The sequence below is a fragment of the Cucumis melo genome, chromosome 5 (genome assembly GCF_025177605.1).
Source record: "Cucumis melo cultivar AY chromosome 5, USDA_Cmelo_AY_1.0, whole genome shotgun sequence".
Taxonomy (NCBI): Eukaryota; Viridiplantae; Streptophyta; class Magnoliopsida; order Cucurbitales; family Cucurbitaceae; genus Cucumis; species Cucumis melo.
The window spans coordinates 26,977,715-26,996,321 of NC_066861.1; the positions used below are offsets into that span (position 1 = coordinate 26,977,715).

The 18,607-nt window shown below is 32.8% G+C and overlaps 2 protein-coding genes across 8 annotated transcripts; one reads left to right on the top strand and one right to left on the bottom strand.

Moving 5' to 3' along the window:
• Positions 1-1,671: 1,671 nt before the first annotated feature.
• Positions 1,672-5,261, top strand: LOC103495057 (cyclin-P3-1). 7 transcript variants are annotated; one of them, XM_008456499.3, is made up of 4 exons: positions 2,355-3,159; positions 3,571-3,663; positions 3,749-4,161; positions 4,808-5,261. In XM_008456499.3, exons 3-4 carry the CDS (start codon positions 3,761-3,763, stop codon positions 5,055-5,057), a joined length of 651 nt encoding a protein of 216 aa, XP_008454721.1. In that variant the 5' UTR covers positions 2,355-3,159; positions 3,571-3,663; positions 3,749-3,760; the 3' UTR covers positions 5,058-5,261. The 7 variants fall into 7 exon arrangements, with proteins under 7 accessions (XP_008454712.1, XP_008454735.1, XP_050940682.1 ...); XM_008456490.3 differs by lacking the exons at positions 2,355-3,159; positions 3,571-3,663 and adding an exon at positions 1,672-2,331; XM_008456513.3 differs by lacking the exons at positions 2,355-3,159; positions 3,571-3,663 and adding an exon at positions 1,672-2,101.
• A 1,487-nt stretch (positions 5,262-6,748) lies between these two features.
• LOC103495076 (mitochondrial Rho GTPase 1-like) lies at positions 6,749-16,858 on the bottom strand. Its single transcript, XM_008456527.3, has 15 exons — positions 16,650-16,858; positions 16,058-16,289; positions 15,320-15,452; positions 14,959-15,108; positions 14,476-14,652; positions 14,043-14,294; positions 13,441-13,509; positions 13,212-13,267; positions 11,685-11,766; positions 11,310-11,521; positions 11,141-11,210; positions 10,512-10,624; positions 9,518-9,668; positions 8,642-8,828; positions 6,749-7,157 (listed from the first exon to the last, which is right to left on the bottom strand). The coding sequence occupies exons 2-15, from the start codon at positions 16,273-16,275 to the stop codon at positions 7,084-7,086; spliced, it is 1,944 nt and encodes a 647-aa protein (XP_008454749.1). The 5' UTR covers positions 16,276-16,289; positions 16,650-16,858; the 3' UTR covers positions 6,749-7,083.
• Between the last annotated feature and the right edge of the window lie 1,749 nt (positions 16,859-18,607).

Sequence of the window (18,607 nt, forward strand, 5' to 3'; positions counted from 1 at the left end):
ACCCAAAAAAAATTGAAAAATTAAAAATGCTGTGTTTATTTTTCTAAAAGGTTGAAAATATGTATATACCAAAACAAAACAAGAAAAGATATACGGAATACATTTTAAGTATAAACATTTAAAACTATTTTATAAATTATGGTAAATTCTATTAAATTTTTCATTTAAGTTTATTCGTTAAATTTTATACATAGTTATATATATATATATAAAGAGTTTTTGTATCATTTATTTTGAAAGGAATATAAACCATTATCTTTGACTATTGTGCTATATAATTGCATCATTGAATGTAGTTGAATATATAGAAGATTATCCCAACCCAATAATCATTTCAAAAGAAGTACAACTTCTGCTTTCATGTTAATTATTATTGTTTTTTTTATGAGAAATTAAAATCTATAAACGATGTATTATTTTACTAAAATCGTATATTTTAAATAATTATACGGACAATTGCAATGGAAAATACTTTTAACTATATTTCAAAAAAAAAATTTACTACTAACAATATCATCTTTTATAGATAGAATCTTATTAGTAATATAGTCTATAGTTTAGATTCAAATTAAATGGTAATTTTATAGATTGATCAGCATGTTCATACGTTAATCTAGAATAACTCAAATTACCAATGCAAACTTATTATTAACTTCAAAATGTATAATTTTTACTTACCATACAATTATATATGCATGTAAATTTATTTTAAAACGAGGACCATTAATATGGTTAATAATGTTTCTTTTAGTATATTACATTTAGGTTTATTTTTTAATACATCAAAATAGATACAAAATATAGAAAATTTTAGAACTATCAATAATAGATATTGATAGACTTCTATCGTTGACAATGATAGATACATAAATTTATTAATATTTATTATTGATAAATTATAAATTTTACTATATTTGTTAATATTTTTGAACAAGTTCCCTAATATTTATGTATTATAAAAATAAAATTGAGAAAACGTACCCATTTGTGATTTGTTTATATAATAAAATAATCTATAGAAAAGTAATAAATTAAAAGTACGTACTTTTCATTTTATATTTCAATTGAAATATTGAGCTATATACCAGAGGAAAAACGAAGAATGATTAGCAAAATAGTAGTTTATCCATATTTTTATTACGGATGAATAGAAAGAAGAAAAACGATGAATGATGAGCGTATATATGCGTAAAAGAAAAACTAAGGGCATCCAAAGCTTTTGAGATGCCCCTTGTATATATGGTCATCTTAAGATGTTCGGACATTTCATGATGTCGAAATATATATCATATGGTAAACCAAACGTTATGATTTCATGATAATGACGTTGGATTCTAGTCGAACAAACCCCCTCCTAAAGTGATTTTCAACTATCCATCTTTCAAATTATTCTTTTTTCAAAAGAAGTTTTTAGATTAATCTGATTTTTATCACGTTTATTTATTAGTAATTCTTTTGGTTCATGTGCCGGAGAATTTTTGCCTAAAAACACTTTTTGATTAAGAGGTGAAATCAGTTTAGTTTATCGGTTTTGGAAACAATTAATCGATTGGTTTGTTATTATCGGTTTTGTTTCTCAATTTTTCTTTACTTTCTCTTCTTCCATTTGTTTCCTTTTTCTAATCAAAATAATCTCTACCTTATTGATTTAGCCTTCTTTGATTAAAGAAGAATGATGGAAAGAGAAAGACTTCATCTTTATTTTCATACAAATCCATGAAATCAATGAAATCCGACAAACACCAAAAGAGTCCGACCCATATCTGATTTCTTACGAACGTGTGTTGCTTTTTCTCTCAAGCCCCATTTCTTGTGCTACACTCCAAATTCCAATGAAACCCATCAAACCCCAAAATTTTCCCATTACACCCAATTCATTTTCATCTCAAAGTTTCCCCCTTTTCCCCCCATTTTCCTGGGCAAACAAACAAAATTTATCTGTCCAACACCACTTCTACAATCAACCTCACTCACCCGTTTCCATGGAACCACCTTTAAATCCTTTCTTTCCATTTCCATTTGATCTGAGAACAGGATTCTCCATCCTTTTGTGCAAACCCCTTGTCAAGATTTGATCAGATAGCTCAGAATCCATCAATCTGTAAGCAAGTTCTTAGTTCTTCTTACCCAACTTCAGAATCGAGATGGGTCTTTTCTGATTGTGATAATTAATATGTGAAGAGGGAGAAAAAAAGAAAAAAAAAAATGAAGCAATGTGATGATGATTCTTGTTGCTGTTTTTGTGTCTTCTGGATTTGAACTTTGAACCGCACTTTCGGTTGTATAATGATTTTCCCCACATTTTGATTTCGAATTTGGGGTCCCCAAAAGGTAAGAGATGATGATAATCCTGCAAACTAATACCAACGAAAAGGAAACTTTATAGCTTTATGTGATTTTCTTGGAATTTTTTGCCTGCCAACAAGTCATTATTGTCGTTGTTTGCTCAGCCTCTGCCCATAGCTTAAAATCTCCATTGAGTGATCTGTGCTTTTCACTTTAGTATTCTGGTGGAATGGAATCTCTATGTTCTGTTTCTTTCTCTCTCTGTGCTGGATATACCTCAGTGAGTATATGATACTTTTTTCCCCTATGAGGTTTCTTAGATGAATGCTCCAAATGCCTAATACTTTTCCATTGTGATTTGAAAGCTTGAATAATTGTGCCCAAATGGACCCAAATGACATTAAATATTTGTCCTTGGTGACTATACATGAAAGGAAAGAATAAATATAGATTAAAGCTACTTTATTCATATTCCTCTCTAATATTCCCAAGAAATGAACCAAACCAGAATCGTGAGAAATTGCTGTCTACAGGCCAGAGTTATGAATAAGCTTGTTTTGAAACCAACTTTCTCCTTCTCTGCTTATGAAGAACTACCTAGCTTTTCTGCCTGACAAGTCAAGTATGCTCAAGCAATAAAGATTGAGAAGGTTATTCAAGAAGCTCTAAACTCTAAGCCCCTTTTACTGGTGCATTTCAGGCATTTTATGTCTTCTTTTCTTCCTATATTTCCCCAAAATTGCCTGCCTCAGGGTCTGTGAGCCACTTTCATATACCGTTATCGTCTGATTTTCGTTAAGATCATCCCGTTTTTGTTCTTTGAAGCACATGAACAGTTGCCTCCGGAATTTGATATCGTTCAAATAATTGTAGGTAAGATTTAGCTTCTTCTTTCCATTTGAGTTTGAGATAATTTCTGATGGAATGAGTTGATATCTCATAAGCTATTACTTAAACTTTAGAGCTCAGCGATCTAAAAAGATGAGATTTCTCATCAGATATTGTTAGAGTCGTTTAAATTTCTAGTGACATTAACTGATCTGTGGGGTCTGCTGCACGTATCAGATTTAGAAACCCAATTAAACCTTTTTCTCCTTCTATTTTCTAAGAAACCTTTCCCCTTTTCTTCCTTTTTAAGTTATTGACAATGAGAATCAATTGGTGGCACCAAAGCATCTAATTTGTTTACCTGCGAGACATCTTGCTTTAACCATGTTTTCCTTTGTCCTTTTTTCTTACCTCTATGATTCAAATTTCTGAATAAGTTTTAAGGAATATGTGCAGCTTTAGAAGTTGGCTTTTGAATCTGTTGGGGGAATAGTCTTTATACCTTGCAATAATGTTGGTTCTAGTATCAGATTAAGAAGGGACCCACTGGTATTATTAGATTGCTTCTTTACCATTCACTATGGATTATGTATGAATTAAGCTATTAAAGTAAATAAGATTTGTGTATGTGCAGGTCTAGATAAAGATGAGGGAAATGGCAAATAATAGTATGGATTTTCAAGTAGAAACAGATTCACTTCTTGGACTGAGTGAATCTGGGAAACTTATTTCGAGTTCTCCACAAGTTTTGTCAATTCTTTCCTCTGTTTTCGAGAGGTCGATTCAGAAGAATGAAAAGCTATTGAAAAGACTCAAAAAGAAAGACAACGTTACAATTTTCCACAGTTCCCGAGCTCCTACCATGGGCATTGGACAATATATCGATCGCATCTTGAAGTACACATGTTGTGGAACTGCTTGCTTAATTGTTGCCTACATATACATTGAAAGGTATCTTCAAAAAATGGATGTTTACCTTACTTCTCTGAATGTCCACCGCCTTCTGATCACCAGCATCATGGTTGCAGCAAAGTTTACCGATGCCGGGTAAGTTCTACCGTTGCTTAGTTAGCTTGGCTAGGTTGTAACTCAGTTGAGATGAAGAGATTTTGAGCTTGGTTAATATTATGCAGTTATAGTTTCTTTATAGTTCACATCACACTCACTTTACTTCAGTTGGCTTCCCCTTCATTCGTTGAACTGAGATCATAGGAGGAGGAATCCTTAAGTTCAAGTTTGGTTCATTTTTCAAACTTGTCCGCAATCATTTCAAGGTTTATGATTATTTATTTTATTACCAAGCCTTTACTGTCACAAAAATGTTAAAATTTATTGATGAAAATATTTTATTGTACTCGCATTCGATCCCTATAGACGCTCACATCACATGCATAAATTATCCTTCTACTAAAGTTCAATGATGCTAAGGACTTAATTATAGTCAAGGTATGAAAGATTAAAATGAAAATTTTAGATGATTTTTATACAAAATGTAAGAGTGATTCAAACACTGCTTAGAAAGATATCAATAGCTAGTGAGTTGTTTGCTCGATGCTGCCACACCGATGATATTGTGCCATCTCATCTGTCATATTCTGATATCTCTGAAAACTTCCTTCTAATTTCTTGGATGTTATAACAATACTTTTTATGTATACAATTACACAACTTGATGTATTATGATTCTATGCAGGTGCTATAACAATACTTTTTATGCCAAAGTAGGAGGAGTGAGTACAAAAGAAATGAACAGCTTGGAGATAGAATTTCTGTTCAATTTGGACTTCAGACTTCATGTCACCGCTGACGTTTTCAGTACTCATTGTTTGCAGCTTCAAAAGGAAGTTCTTGGGGGAGAGAATCAAGTCGAACGTCGACCCGGTAACAAAGCTCGAACTAAATGTTTGCCTCAAATTACAGGGTATACTTGCAGTGCCATTTAAACACTCCAAGGAAAATCTCTCTTTCTTGAATTTCATGGTTAGTTTAGTGTTTCAGTCTCTGGAGTTGTATGAAATATTTATATTATAAAGCTTCAATTCTTAGACTAAATCCAGAAAGTAAAAAGATTGTAACAGGAAGAGGATGGGATTGTAGAGATTCAATGAAAAATGTTTCCAATGCATTCGAAATCTTTTATAATTCAATCATGATTGGTAGATGGATTCTCCAAAAATTTACTTTTTTTATATATTTTTTAACCGTCTCGGACAAGTTAAATTACAACTTAAAAAAAAAAAGGCTGAAACTTTAACCTTCTACGATTTAGTAGAACTTTCATAGGTTTTACTTTTAGTAGAATCTACCAAATTATAGGAACCGAATTTGTAATGGAATGAATATTTGGTCGGGGTGAACATGATAGACTAAAAAATCAAAATGTGGATCGAAAAAAGAAGAATAATTTTAGAAAGTTTCAAATCAAGAATTCCTAACAAATATTTCAAGTGTTAAACCGATCCAACAGAAATCGATCAACCAATCGATCCTTACATATTGATGTCAATTTGTTTGAACATTTACTAAAGTGATTATGGTCAAACCGACTATACTCAATTCGGTGACGATTTTGTCAAAAAACCAACTCCAACCAACCAATAATCACCTCAGATTTGTACAGAATAATTAGTAGTTTAAACTTTGTATAGAATCACTATTGTTTACTCTTGGAAAATTACATAACCAGCTGCTTTTGACTTTTTTTAAATAAAAAAATGTTGTCTAACGTCTCTTTTACACTTGTTTTTTTCTTATATATTTTGTTTAAAACACCACCTCATACAAGATTTAAAACAATTATTATGTCAATCTATATTTAAATATTAAATATCAGTATAGAAATAACTAAAAATATGTCTATTTATAACCAAGTCTCACATATTATGATATTACTTCAAAAGCTACAATATTAGGGTTGATTCTGAACTTTTTAAAAGCATAATTGCCGGCCACTACAACTTCTAAACTATATCCCAACTAAACGAAATGACCACTCAATAAAAAAATTCCACATTGGAAATACTAATCTGATTTCAATTTTTTATAAAAGTACTAATATGACACTAGTTTACAAACACTACCATATATATATATATATATATATATATAAAGAAAAAAGAAAAGAAGTCTATGGGGATTTGTGCCAAAAGTCAGGTTTTTAAATGTTAACTTCTAAAATTATAAGAAAAAAACCAATTATTTACATGTTAGAAGATAGAAAGTGAAGTTCAGAGTATCTACTAAAAGAAATACATTAGTTAGTATGTCTATTTGCGCAAACACGCTTGTTTTCTTACACTGATTACATTGTTCTTTCTTTTCTCCTTTTTAACAAATATTCATTAAATCCGAAAACTAAAAACACAAACCGTCCCCGTTGTTAAGCATAGACAACCAATCAAGAAAGAAGAAAACCCGAAAATACAACCCATCCTCCAAACTGTAGCGAGGCAAAACTCACAAGATATATCGCGATAGCAAGAATGCGAGCGACAAAATTAGTTACTAAAGCATTTGCATAAAGATCCAACACTCACACCCTCTCCCCACTAAAAAAAGTATGTAATAAAAAAAAAAACAAATTAGATCAAGGAACACATAATGGTTTCAAGCAAAAATTGAAGAAACAATTGAATTATTTTGATAGCAAAAACTTTTCATTGCCCCTTCTGATTGATTGTACAACCATAAACCCTAGGCATTGGGGAGAACCCTATAGCAGAATAGGGTTTGACTTAAAATTATTATACATAAAAAGCAGAAAACTAAAACTACAAACATACTCTTTTGATTGAAAAAATTGCAACTTGTCATCTATTTATATATCTAATAACCCAACTCAGGAAACCCAATGAAGTCAGACAAATATGACAAATGGGCTGACCATTGAACAGCTGAAAGTATAATAAAGATTTAGGATACCAACCATATCTAAAGCAAGGCGATATTTTCTTCTTCCCTTCTCCTCATTTAGCTGGAAGAATTCTTCCTTGCAAGGTAGACGCGGTAAGCTGCCAATCCAACGATTGTTACAGCAGCTCCGACTGAAATAGCCACATTACGAAATCAGTTGGAGAGACTAAGGGACTTACGAGTTGTGAAATACTTCTTTAATTGCCAATTGGTTTTGATACCATAGATTAAAATGAGAGAGAAAGGAGGTTTTTTTTTTTTTTTTTAACATCTGAAATGTCATATCAATATTAAAAATAATAAATAAATAAATGTACTCTGACAGTTACTGACAAAGTAACGCAAGAGACCTTTTAAAGCTATTTCCCAAAACTCAATGAGAAGTGCACAGTTTAACACGTTCGAGAACAAAGGAACTGTTCCTGGAAAGTTATGAACCGACAAAGTAATTTTTCAGGGAAAAAACCCTCCTAGAAGAATTAGGAGCTCAAAAGTGAACAAAACATCTGACATCTCATTATCTATCAAAGGACGAGGGAAAACTATGACGAATTACCCTGAGAAACCAAGAAATAAGCCATATAGTCCAATTCTCATAAAGGAACAATGATGCAAGCGTGGATAGAGTACACTAGACGACTATTAGTAATCCTCCTTAGTACTAGTACGGACGTTATGCCCAACAGAGCATTTCATAAACCGTAGACAAAAGGTAAACCTAAAGAAATAGCTTTCTAAGGATTTTCTGAATGTGCCTTTCGGCTCACAGAATGAGGTAACACGACCATACTTGTTCGCAATGGCTAAAAAAATATCACTATTAGCATAATATGCCCTCGTTAACAATGCCTGAACCCACAAGGTCTAATAGTCAAGAAGACCCTCATAACCTTCTCTAGATCCTTTTTAAGGGAAACAAATATCTTCCACCTGAAGGATAAAAAAATTGGAATGCCAACACATTGGATGAGAGACAGCCAAGACAAGGTTTCAGAAAGAATCACTCTCCACAATCCCATCTCGCACTTCTACTCATTAACCACCTCATTAGCGATTAGAATGGAATTTAAGGTTTTCCTTTCAAACAAAAGTTTAATAAATTGTCACTATGAGTCGAAGATGTCATTCTTGAGAAAATCATTGAATCGTTAAAGGATATCCCAAGAGAATAAAGTTTTTCACTCTCATAAAGAAAAGAAAAAGGAAAAGTTAAGACAGTTGTCCAAGACATCTGGAAGCGACATCATGGCCAGAAGGTCGCTATCTATTGAGCCAAGGATTAATAAGATTATGACTATACAGCAAAGTTAACTCATGGACATCGAATCAAGAGGGAGGTTGTCTAAGCATTTTTCCAAAATGTTTTCTATTGATGGTATTAACCACAAAACATCCTTTATAAACCGTGATTAAATAACTTGTAAAATTTAAACACGTGATTTTGGAAGAACAATTTTAGTTCTGAAAAACAAGTAATAGGTGGGATGACAGTCTCATTTATGCAACCAGCCAATGAAGCAAACTGCCATACACAAAAGTACATGGTAATGTTCATTATCAAGTAGGTTTTTCATGTTGCTATGAATGGAGGGGAAAACTACAGAAATCAACATACCTGAAACAAACATAAGAGAGCGGTTTATGAGCTTGTGATAATGCTTGCGGCTTCTGCCCGCCTCAGTTTCAGGGATGCTTAAATGAGGGTGCTCTGCAGCTGATGTGATTCTTCGGAATACGTTATTAAAATCACCCAATTTCGTGCTGATGGGTATTGGAGGTTCTATACCCATATCCTGGCTCACCTACCAATTTGCAACGAGACATAATGATAAGGATGGTGATATTAAAAGATTCAGGATTTCACTAAAATACAACAATATATTGGATGATGAACAGAGACAATAATTAGAAAAGTGGACCCGACAAAATAAAGATTACAAATAAAAACCATAAACAGAATAAATACTTGCTAAAGAATTTGTATTTTATAATTTTATTATCTTATTTACTACGAAAAAAACTTTCTTTCAAACGAAGGAAACTATACGCATACATTTTTTGTTCAAATACAGAATTTGAGCAACTGATTCTAATAATTGATTGATAATTGTTTCTATAGGAGATGAAGTGAATATGAGCACCAAACAATTGTAACACTGATAGGCTATCTTGTAATTATCAACTCATTATTATTCTTTCGGACTGAGACCTTTATTGAAATTGGGTGGGGGGCTGGTTGTTGAAAGCTTAGTTTCTTATTAACAGAAAAGAATTGTAACCTAAACATAACATTGCTTTTTCTCATCAAAATAGTAATGTCAGAGAGGTTTATCGTAAACCCGTAATCTATAACATTCTGATTCAGTGGATGTGAAAATATAAATACATACATATATATGTATTATATATGAATTCAGTTCGACTATCAGAACATTAAAAGTGTCCTGTGTGAATGATTGAATATATATGGTACATAGAGAAAAATAATTACCCTTGTAGAATCTTGTATGGCCAAAGGAAATGAATCGAGGTCATCTTTGGCAGCAACAATTAGACAAGGCACTTCATAGCCAGTATCCTCACCATGACTTGCAACTTCAACCAGCAAATCGGTTGCTTTCTTCCAGGAGGACTCATCGGAGCTGGAAAGAAAACAAAGTCGGTGCTCTACGATAGGAGTTCAGTTCTTCATTGGTATAAACATACAAGGAATTGCTTATGCTAGCAATACATAATTCTTCTTTTTATATTCATACAAAAAGGTATGCTATAAAAAGATTGAAGAGAATTCATGACAAAAATATTTCAAGGTATGTTTCATTTGTAAACCACATTGAGCACCACCATATCCATCATTATCCCAAACATCAATCATCGTATTGAAAGGATTTTAGGGATTGCAGTGCAAGAAGAAGCTTGCCACCCTAATAACCAATTAGTCCAAAGAATATTAGATAACTGATCATTAAGCAGAAAGAGGAAAAAGAACTTGTAGTCCATGCAACTAGAGGACCAGTCAGTAAAAAGAAGAAAAAAGTAAAATTTCGAATTAATTTGTTACTGAATCCTTGGGGCAGACCATTCTCAGATTAATGATTTAAGCAAACTAGAAAACCCTACTTAGGATGAAGTACAAATCTAGAGCATCGGAGGTTAAGGCCCTTAGTAAGATACATTAGTTGGAGAGGGACTATAGTAGCTTTCTGAAATCCCCCTTAAGAGGTTGGTGAGTGTCCCATTCCTTTCAAATTTTCATATTAATGAAAAGTACATGCTTAAAAAATAAAATTAAAGTGAAAGAAGAGAAAAAAAGGAGAAAAAAAGACGAGTGTGGCACAAGCTTATATTTGTCACCAGGCCTTTCTCTTTTTCCAAATACAAATGCCATTTATCATCCAGAAATAAAAAATATTATCATCCTAATATAGTGTAACATTGTTAATAAGCAATGGCCGTTTGCCCGTTTCCATTAGAAAAGAAGTTACCTGTCATGCACAAATAGTGCAATGTCACACGCAGCTAAAGACTCTTTGCTAGACAACAGTTTTTTCACTCCATCTTCAGGTATCTCCCTCAAAATAAGGGTTTTCTTTGTTCCCTGTAAACCAAAAAAAAAAAATTTACAGACAGAAACTACCAAATAAGAGCAGACATCATAGTTTCTTAACAATAAAACTAAAGTTGAGTATTTGACTTTATATCCCAAAACGTGCTACCACTTTACTGATTTTTGAGTATATACATGTAGAGAAAAATAATCAAAAGTGCAACAACTTCAATGGTCAATGAAAATCAAATAGAAGGTGAATTTTGACAAAGGTGTGAACCATAAATATCCTCAAAAAGCCTCCATTTCTAAGACAACTTTTAGTTATTCAATTGATCGGTGAAATGATCTAAATGCAAATGTGTATTATGGTAGTTGGTAGCAACACCATATTTCACCAACTTTGAACACGTGCCATCTGAAAAATCATCATAAACTCTCTCCACCAGGAATAATTGCTTCCAATTCACAAATTATGGACACGTGATATTATATTAAGACCTTGAAATTTGAAATCTGGATCCATGCTTCACCAATTAATCAAAACAAGGACATAGCAGAACTTACTTCAGGTTGGTCGACAACGTTTACGGCATAGCGTTCTTCAGTGGTAGGAGTATAGGTCACAGAAAACGGCCTGTGTATCAAATTTTCTTAACACAAGACGTGCTCTAAAACAAGTACTAAAAATTAATGCCTCAAAAAACTAGATAAGTAGAGAATGTTGATAATAAACCTTGCAAGAAATGCATCTAATAAAGAAGATTTCCCTGCCTTCTTTGGCCCAAACACAAAGCACTGAAGAACATTTCGGTCTAATTGTTGCTTCTTGCGATCCAACCGCCTTTTCCTCGTCACACGAACAGCAGATGCAGGATCACCAGAGTAACCAATGTATATCAGATTTTCAATGGTGTAAACTGGGTTTAGGAGTGTCATGAGGGACCACTGCAAAAATTCAAGAAGAATACACAACTATAAATAATACACTACTTTTAGAAAAAACTCTCAGAAACACATGGTGAAAGAGAGGGAGAGGAGGGTTAAAATCAGAAGAATACAGGAAATATGAAATACATCATCTTATCAGGAAAACTGGTAGAAAACTAACCAGTGATAAAAAGTCATCAATTGACAATCCTCCCATTGCATTTCGCTCCGCAGAATCTTTGTATGGAGCTTCATTCCAAGGACTAGCATTTCAAATAAAAAATGTCGCATAAGACATCAAAAAAGCTCATTAACTCGCCAAACAATAAATCATGTTTTTCGAAGCTTTTCTTTAACTGTTCTGTAGGCACTATTTTGCTTGATTGGCCCCTTTTTCTGAAGAGAGTGGTCCCTTTTTATGGAATTATTTTTTGTAGGCCCTTGTATTCTTTCATTTTCTTTCTCAATGAAAGTGGTTTTATAAAATGATAAAAACAACAACAACAACAACAATAATAATAATAAATCATGTTGAAAAACATAATGGTTGCCAAATCAGTTTAATAACAAATGCTGGAGAAATTTCAAAACCTATTTTGTAAAGAAATTTCAAAACCTATTTTGTAAAGAAACTTCAAAACCTATTTTGTAAAGATAGATGTAGGATCTAAACAACCACAAGTAAAATACGAGAAATCTTCACAACAGAATTGGGTTATAACTAGGCAAAGGGTCAATGTTATATCGCAGTTGCTTTAATATATTTGAAACATCATGAGATCTGGAGTATTAATTTGACACATGGAAGAATGAAAACATGGAGAAAAAAAGTATTACAGTATCAACAAAGTTCAAATTTCTTTGGGAACATAATATAACCCAAGCAACTAGAACAATATTGATATAACAACTTTCATACAGTAGAAATGATTCTAAGTACACTGCATACAAAAAAAAAAACCAAGCCCACAAAAAGGGAACCCAATTATAAATAGAGGCCCAGCTATACTAAATAAAATCTATATGACAAATATATCCTATCTGTCGTAGACTCATAAATACTCTAAACTCCAATTTTAAATCTCGACAAGATTTCTACAAAGGCATATGGATAAAAATAAAGCCACAAAACATAGATGCAAACTAAAAGAATTCAGGGGCATTCAAAAATCTTGATAGACTTTTCATGAGAATGTTGCAGAACTAAGAGTAAAAACCAGAGGGGGTGTGAAGAGGCCGTTTAGAAAGAGAAGAAATAGCACTCTCACCAGTAAGATTCTAAAAGGACAACCCACAGTGCATAGAATTCTGAACTTGCAATTTAGTGTTTAGTAGGTCTAAGAATATTAAGTCCAGGACTAATCGACACAAAATTGAAATTTCATGGATCTATTTGACACTAAATTGAAAGTTTAAGGACCTTTTCAACATTTCTTAACATTTAGGGACCAAATGACATTAATATGAAGCTCAGAACCTATCAAACACTTTTAGACACATACCTGAAAGTTCATGAACAACTTTATAAATTTTAAAAAATAAAAAATAGCATATTTCAAAAAACAAATAAATCAGAGAGAAAATATGACAGATTATTTTTTCGCTCAATGCAAGAGGATGTTATCTTATGTATGTTATCTTATTTACACAAGTTTGAACCATAATCCCCCAAACGACAGGAAACTACCAAATACTGTAAAGCCAATACCTCTCGGGTGCCGTAGAAAATAGTTCTTCAAGATCACGAGGACGCAAGGCACCATCCTGGAGTGTAAAGAAAAGTCATGGATTACTTGGCTACGAAAACAGATCTATAAGCTCGATTATACTAAACAATTTTAAAATACAAAAAGGAAAAAGAACAAACAAACTATGGCTGAGAAACCAACAAAGAAACTAAGAATTTATAATTTGGGAAGTTGTAAACTATGACATACACCATCGCCATCATAGAGCTCAAATATTCCCCTTAGAAACTCGAGGGCTTCATTTGTCAGCTCCACACTCTACAGAAAGAACAGCCATTGGATAAGAAATTTTGAACTAGAATTAGAATAATATGGAACACTTTAGGAAAAATTACAAAATGCAGTATGTTGTCTTACAAAGTCATTAACACCTGATGAGAGAAAAAGAACCAAATCCTGATATTCTTTATAATATTATATCATACCTCAAAATGATAGATATAAAACAACAAGAGAACAAGAAATCCTCCCTAAGTCTAGTTAAAGAAAATCACTCCACTTGAAAATGAAAGTTTTCACATCCCAACCATTCATACAGGAAAAGTTAATGGTTTCCACTCTAAGTATTTACCACATCTACATTATTAATTTAGAGCCTGCTCCATGAAAGTGAAAGAAAGAACTATTTCGAGAAAAATGTTGGAGATAACAAATATTCAACAGTACACAAAATGTAAAAAGTGCATATATATTATGTTAAGAATAATTTTGAAAGTCATCATCAAAGTGTGTGATGCAGTTGGCGTTTTCTACAGAAATTGAGAGGACTGCTGCAATATTATTTTCATTACCTGATCTGGAGCTCTCTTTCCAAGAGTTGGGATAAGTTCATCCGAAAGCTTGATATCATTATCGTATCCAAACTTCCTGAGTACAGTCCATGTTGTCTCCAAACGCCCCTTCTCTATAAATAAAGCATGAAGAAAGAGGAACCCTGTCAAAGTGAGTCCACGATCATTCACTCCTTCAGGAAGTTTTTCTTGCACAACCCTCTTAACCCCAACAATTTCAGAAGGTTGTAAAGGAGCATTGAAACATTTGACCTGAAAGAAAGGGGAAAAAATAAAAAAATAATAAAAATAATGATAATAAGAAAGCTCCATAGAGTCAAGTCAGTTATTTTGGACACAGATATTACAGATGTCGAAAAATGTAACTAATCTATCAATAAAATTTTTATGAGGTGTTCACCAAAAAAATTGTAGATTATGCTTAAAGGAAGACCTGAAAATCATTCAGCTCCGCATCGCTCAAAGCACCGTCTTTATCGTGATCACAAAGAATAAATATCCGTTTCAATGCCCGTACACACCTAGGCTTTAGAGTCTGAGTTTCTTGATCAAAAAGTGGACCTGTTGGGTGAAGGACAGCTTTCTGGGCATAGTAGAAGACCTCAGGAATCTGCAAATGAATAATAAAATGTTGAGAACATGTGGTACTGTTGCCTTAAGAGTGAACTAAGCAAAAATGAGAAGTGAAAATGTACATCTATGAGATATAGATGGCAACATTTTCATATAAGCATGAAAAACTACTCCGCAATGATTTTAAGTGAACCGATAAATGAAATTGGATGTGAAACCAGAAAACAATGCAGAACGGTTTGAGAGTTCCTCTTCTTCATATAGTCATGAATGAGGGAGCAATAAGTAAATCTGTTTCCTTTTTTCTCTGAGAATGCAAATAATTTCATAGATAGATGAATACCTGGATATGTTTAAAAGCTGAACACTCGATGCATGTTTCAATTTCTCGAAACTGCTGCATTATTGGGGACATAACCTGCTCCAAGCTCACCTGCTGATTCTCATCTCTCAAATCCAGCTTACAGCCCACTACTATGACGGGGACCCTCACCTGCTCGTTTAAACCATTATAATCAACATCAATAAAATAACCAACATAACTTATAAAATACTGAGCTTATCTAGGAAAAGGAACCCTTTGCTTTTCAAATTGAAGAAACTTATCAAGATAAACTTATTAGGTTAGCACCAAGATCAGTGATTTTATTACCGTGTCATTTTCCATCCACCAAGGTAAAAGGAGGGAGTAAAAGTTAACTAACCTCCAGTTGACGAAGTTTTGGAAGCCAAAAAGTACTCAGCCGATCAAGGGTGTTAGGCTGATCACAAGCATAAGTTAACACCACTGCATCAGCTCGCTTAAGTTCCTCAGCAACTTTTGCACTATCCTCAGTGCTGGGACAAAAAAAACAAGCAAACAAAAAGAGGAACCTTAGAGACTTCAAAAATTCCCTTGAATACCTTGTGGAAAATTACATTAGCGAGAAATACTGAGCTTCATTTTCCAGTTGGAATTTGGGGCGGGGGGGGGGGGGGGGGGGGGGGGGGGGTAATTTGCATTAAAGAAGCAAATAAAACACATTAGTGGGACGGTAGACTAGCAGTCTAGAAAGCTAAGACTTAGAAAATGGTGCTCCAACCAGCAACAAGAAAATGGGCAGAAGCAGTAGTCGTGCTTATATATAGAAGCAGGCAGCAAAGCAGAAAGTAGAGTGAACAAGAGCCAATTCTCTGGACTCCCTTTTCTATTTAATTTTCACCCACTAATAACAAGTAGCCATGCTTAAATATAGAAGCAGCATGGGAAGAAAGGGATATACAGATATATCGCCGTAGGTAGCAGAATTCTCCTATTATTATTTATTAAAGTTGACACTAGTTATCTAAAGACCATAACCCTAAAAGGCGGGTATTAATGGCTCCAATAGCACATTCTCTTAGTCTATTGTCTCAGTATCAGGACAGAATGAAACAAACAAAACAAACATAGCAACCAATACCGTGATGAAGTATCGATGATTGTGGTGGGAACACGATCTGGGTAAAAGTCTTCAGGCAGCCTCGTCGGCGGCAATACCGGGGGGACATTCACTGGAAAATTGTCCGCCGCAGCAGTAACGATCAAGCTCGACTTTCCAGTACCACGGTCCCCAGCGATAACTATACGAACCTCGGTCCTGCCACCTGAGTGTACATTACTAGCTGGCGCTCTTGCCATTGGAAGTCTAAAACCTGCAAAAGCGAAATCCCAAAACAACCTTCAGTGACTTGAGAATTTCTTCAACAAAAAGATAAACACCATAAAAACAAAAAAATTAAAAAATCGAGCTACCTCCATCAACAACCGGATTCTTCAACAGCTCAAAAATGACATAAAAATAAAAATAAAAATAAAAAATACAATGAAATTTTCCATAGACTGTGTGAGAGAGAGAGAGAGAGACGCAAAATACAATCAAAGCAAAGCGTTTATCGGAGTGTGAAAAACAAGTAGTAACGAATGAAAGAATGAGATAACAAAAGAGGAACGAAGAGTGATATCGTGGTATTGAAAAGTAATCGACATGGAATCCTAAGGGTGAAGAAACTAGCCTTTAGAGATTATATTGTATTTGAAGGTGGAAAGTTGTAAAGCGCCACCAGACGCGTAAGCGTCAGTAGCAGCGACGACGGCGATGTGGCGGAGCTGCTGGCGGAAGTGGCAGCGGCGCGGCGGCTATGGATGCGTCGGGAAGAAGATGAAGAGAGAGAGAGATAGAGAGAGAGAGAAATGGGCTTTCCTCTTCCTTTTCTTCGTGGCTATTTTTCAAAATACGAAAATAGAAAAAAAGAAAGGAAAATTATTGCCCTCTTCCGCCTATCGTTACCCACAAGTGCACGGAGTTTCGGCGTTTTGGATCAACGTCGGGCTTTTAGTCCGGCCCAACTTCTTCTTCTTTTTTCTTCATTACTTCACCTTTACTTACTTAATAAGTTTTACAATTTCTCTCCTTTTTTTTTTGGTTTAAAAATAGGTTTAGGGTTCTTCTACTAACTTTATATTTTATTTCAAAGTTTAATATCGTGGATTTTAGTTATACGTTTAGAAATTGCATTAGGGTAATTCGTAATCTAACTAACCACGTTGTTCTTAGCTAACTTTTTCTCATCCACGTAATTGAATGTTTTTTCCTCCCGTTCTCTAGTCTTGTTGAGTCGGATGTAGCTACCTTAAGTTTTAATTTGTTGATTTAATATATTGTTTTAATTTGTTGATTTTTTTATTTTAAAGGATTATATATTATTTTGTATTAGAAGAATGGTTTCTAGAAATCATATCTTTTATAAAACTGCTTTTTCTAATTTTAAATATCATGTAGTTATTTTGAAAAAATGAAACAAAAAATACTTCAATGATCTTCCCAACATATTTTTTAAAATTTTGAAAATTTGGAGACTAAATGGGTTTATTCTCGTGAAATTAGGAACTAAAAAGGTACATTGTTAAATCTCATGAACTAAACGTACATATTCACTTTTAATATTATTTAAAAGTGTAGTTTTTCTTATGAAAAATTATAATATTATTTAAAGCGGTCATTAAAGTATAAATTCTTTAGAACCATATATAAAAGATAAATTCTTATGGATAGCAAAAAATTTGAAATGTCAAAGCAGCATGTAACAATAGGATGTGCGATCTAAGATTCTTCTATTTTAGTAACCTATTAAGTTGTTTATTAAACTACTAGAAAATATGTAATATAATTTGACCATTTGAAAAAAAAAAACTTGAAAACAAATCAATTTCTTTATACTCTGATCGATAATCATTTGGTTTTTTTGTTTTTTGCTTTTGAAATTAAATCTATAGACACTATTTTTACTTATTTATTCATTTAGTTTCTACTTTTTTATTCATTGTTGAAAAAACACAAGTCAAGTTTTGAAAACTAAAAAGTTATAGCTTTTAAAATATTGTTTTTGTATTTGAAATTTGCCTAAGAATTCAACCGTTGAACTTGATGCAAGTCATTGTAAGAAATTAAAAAAATAAAATAAGTTTTGAAAAAAATACTTAATTTTCAAAAACCCAAAAAAACAACGAATAAAATAGTTATCATACGGTATACAACTTTGATATTTTATCAATCATTTTTCACCTTCACCCTTGAAATATGTTAACATACAAGAATACTCAATTAAAAAAATTTAAAGCAATAAAAAATAAAATAGATAATTTGACATTTAAATCATTAAATAAAGAAATTCGTTATTGTTTGATATTCACATTCAAAGGAAAAATAAACAAATAAAAATTCATATTTTATCTGTAATTTCGATTAAATAAAAATAAAATACAAATCACATTTTAAGAAAAAATAAATCATATTGCTTATAAGAGCTTAGCTCAACTTACCGGCCCATCTACATAGGAATCATTAAGAACATATGTTTCTCTCAAATCATTGAGCTTTGTATTTTAATATTAATTTTAAAGTATCATTTTACAATATATATTATATAATGTCTTTTAACATTTAGGTTAGCCTAGAATATAAACAATAATT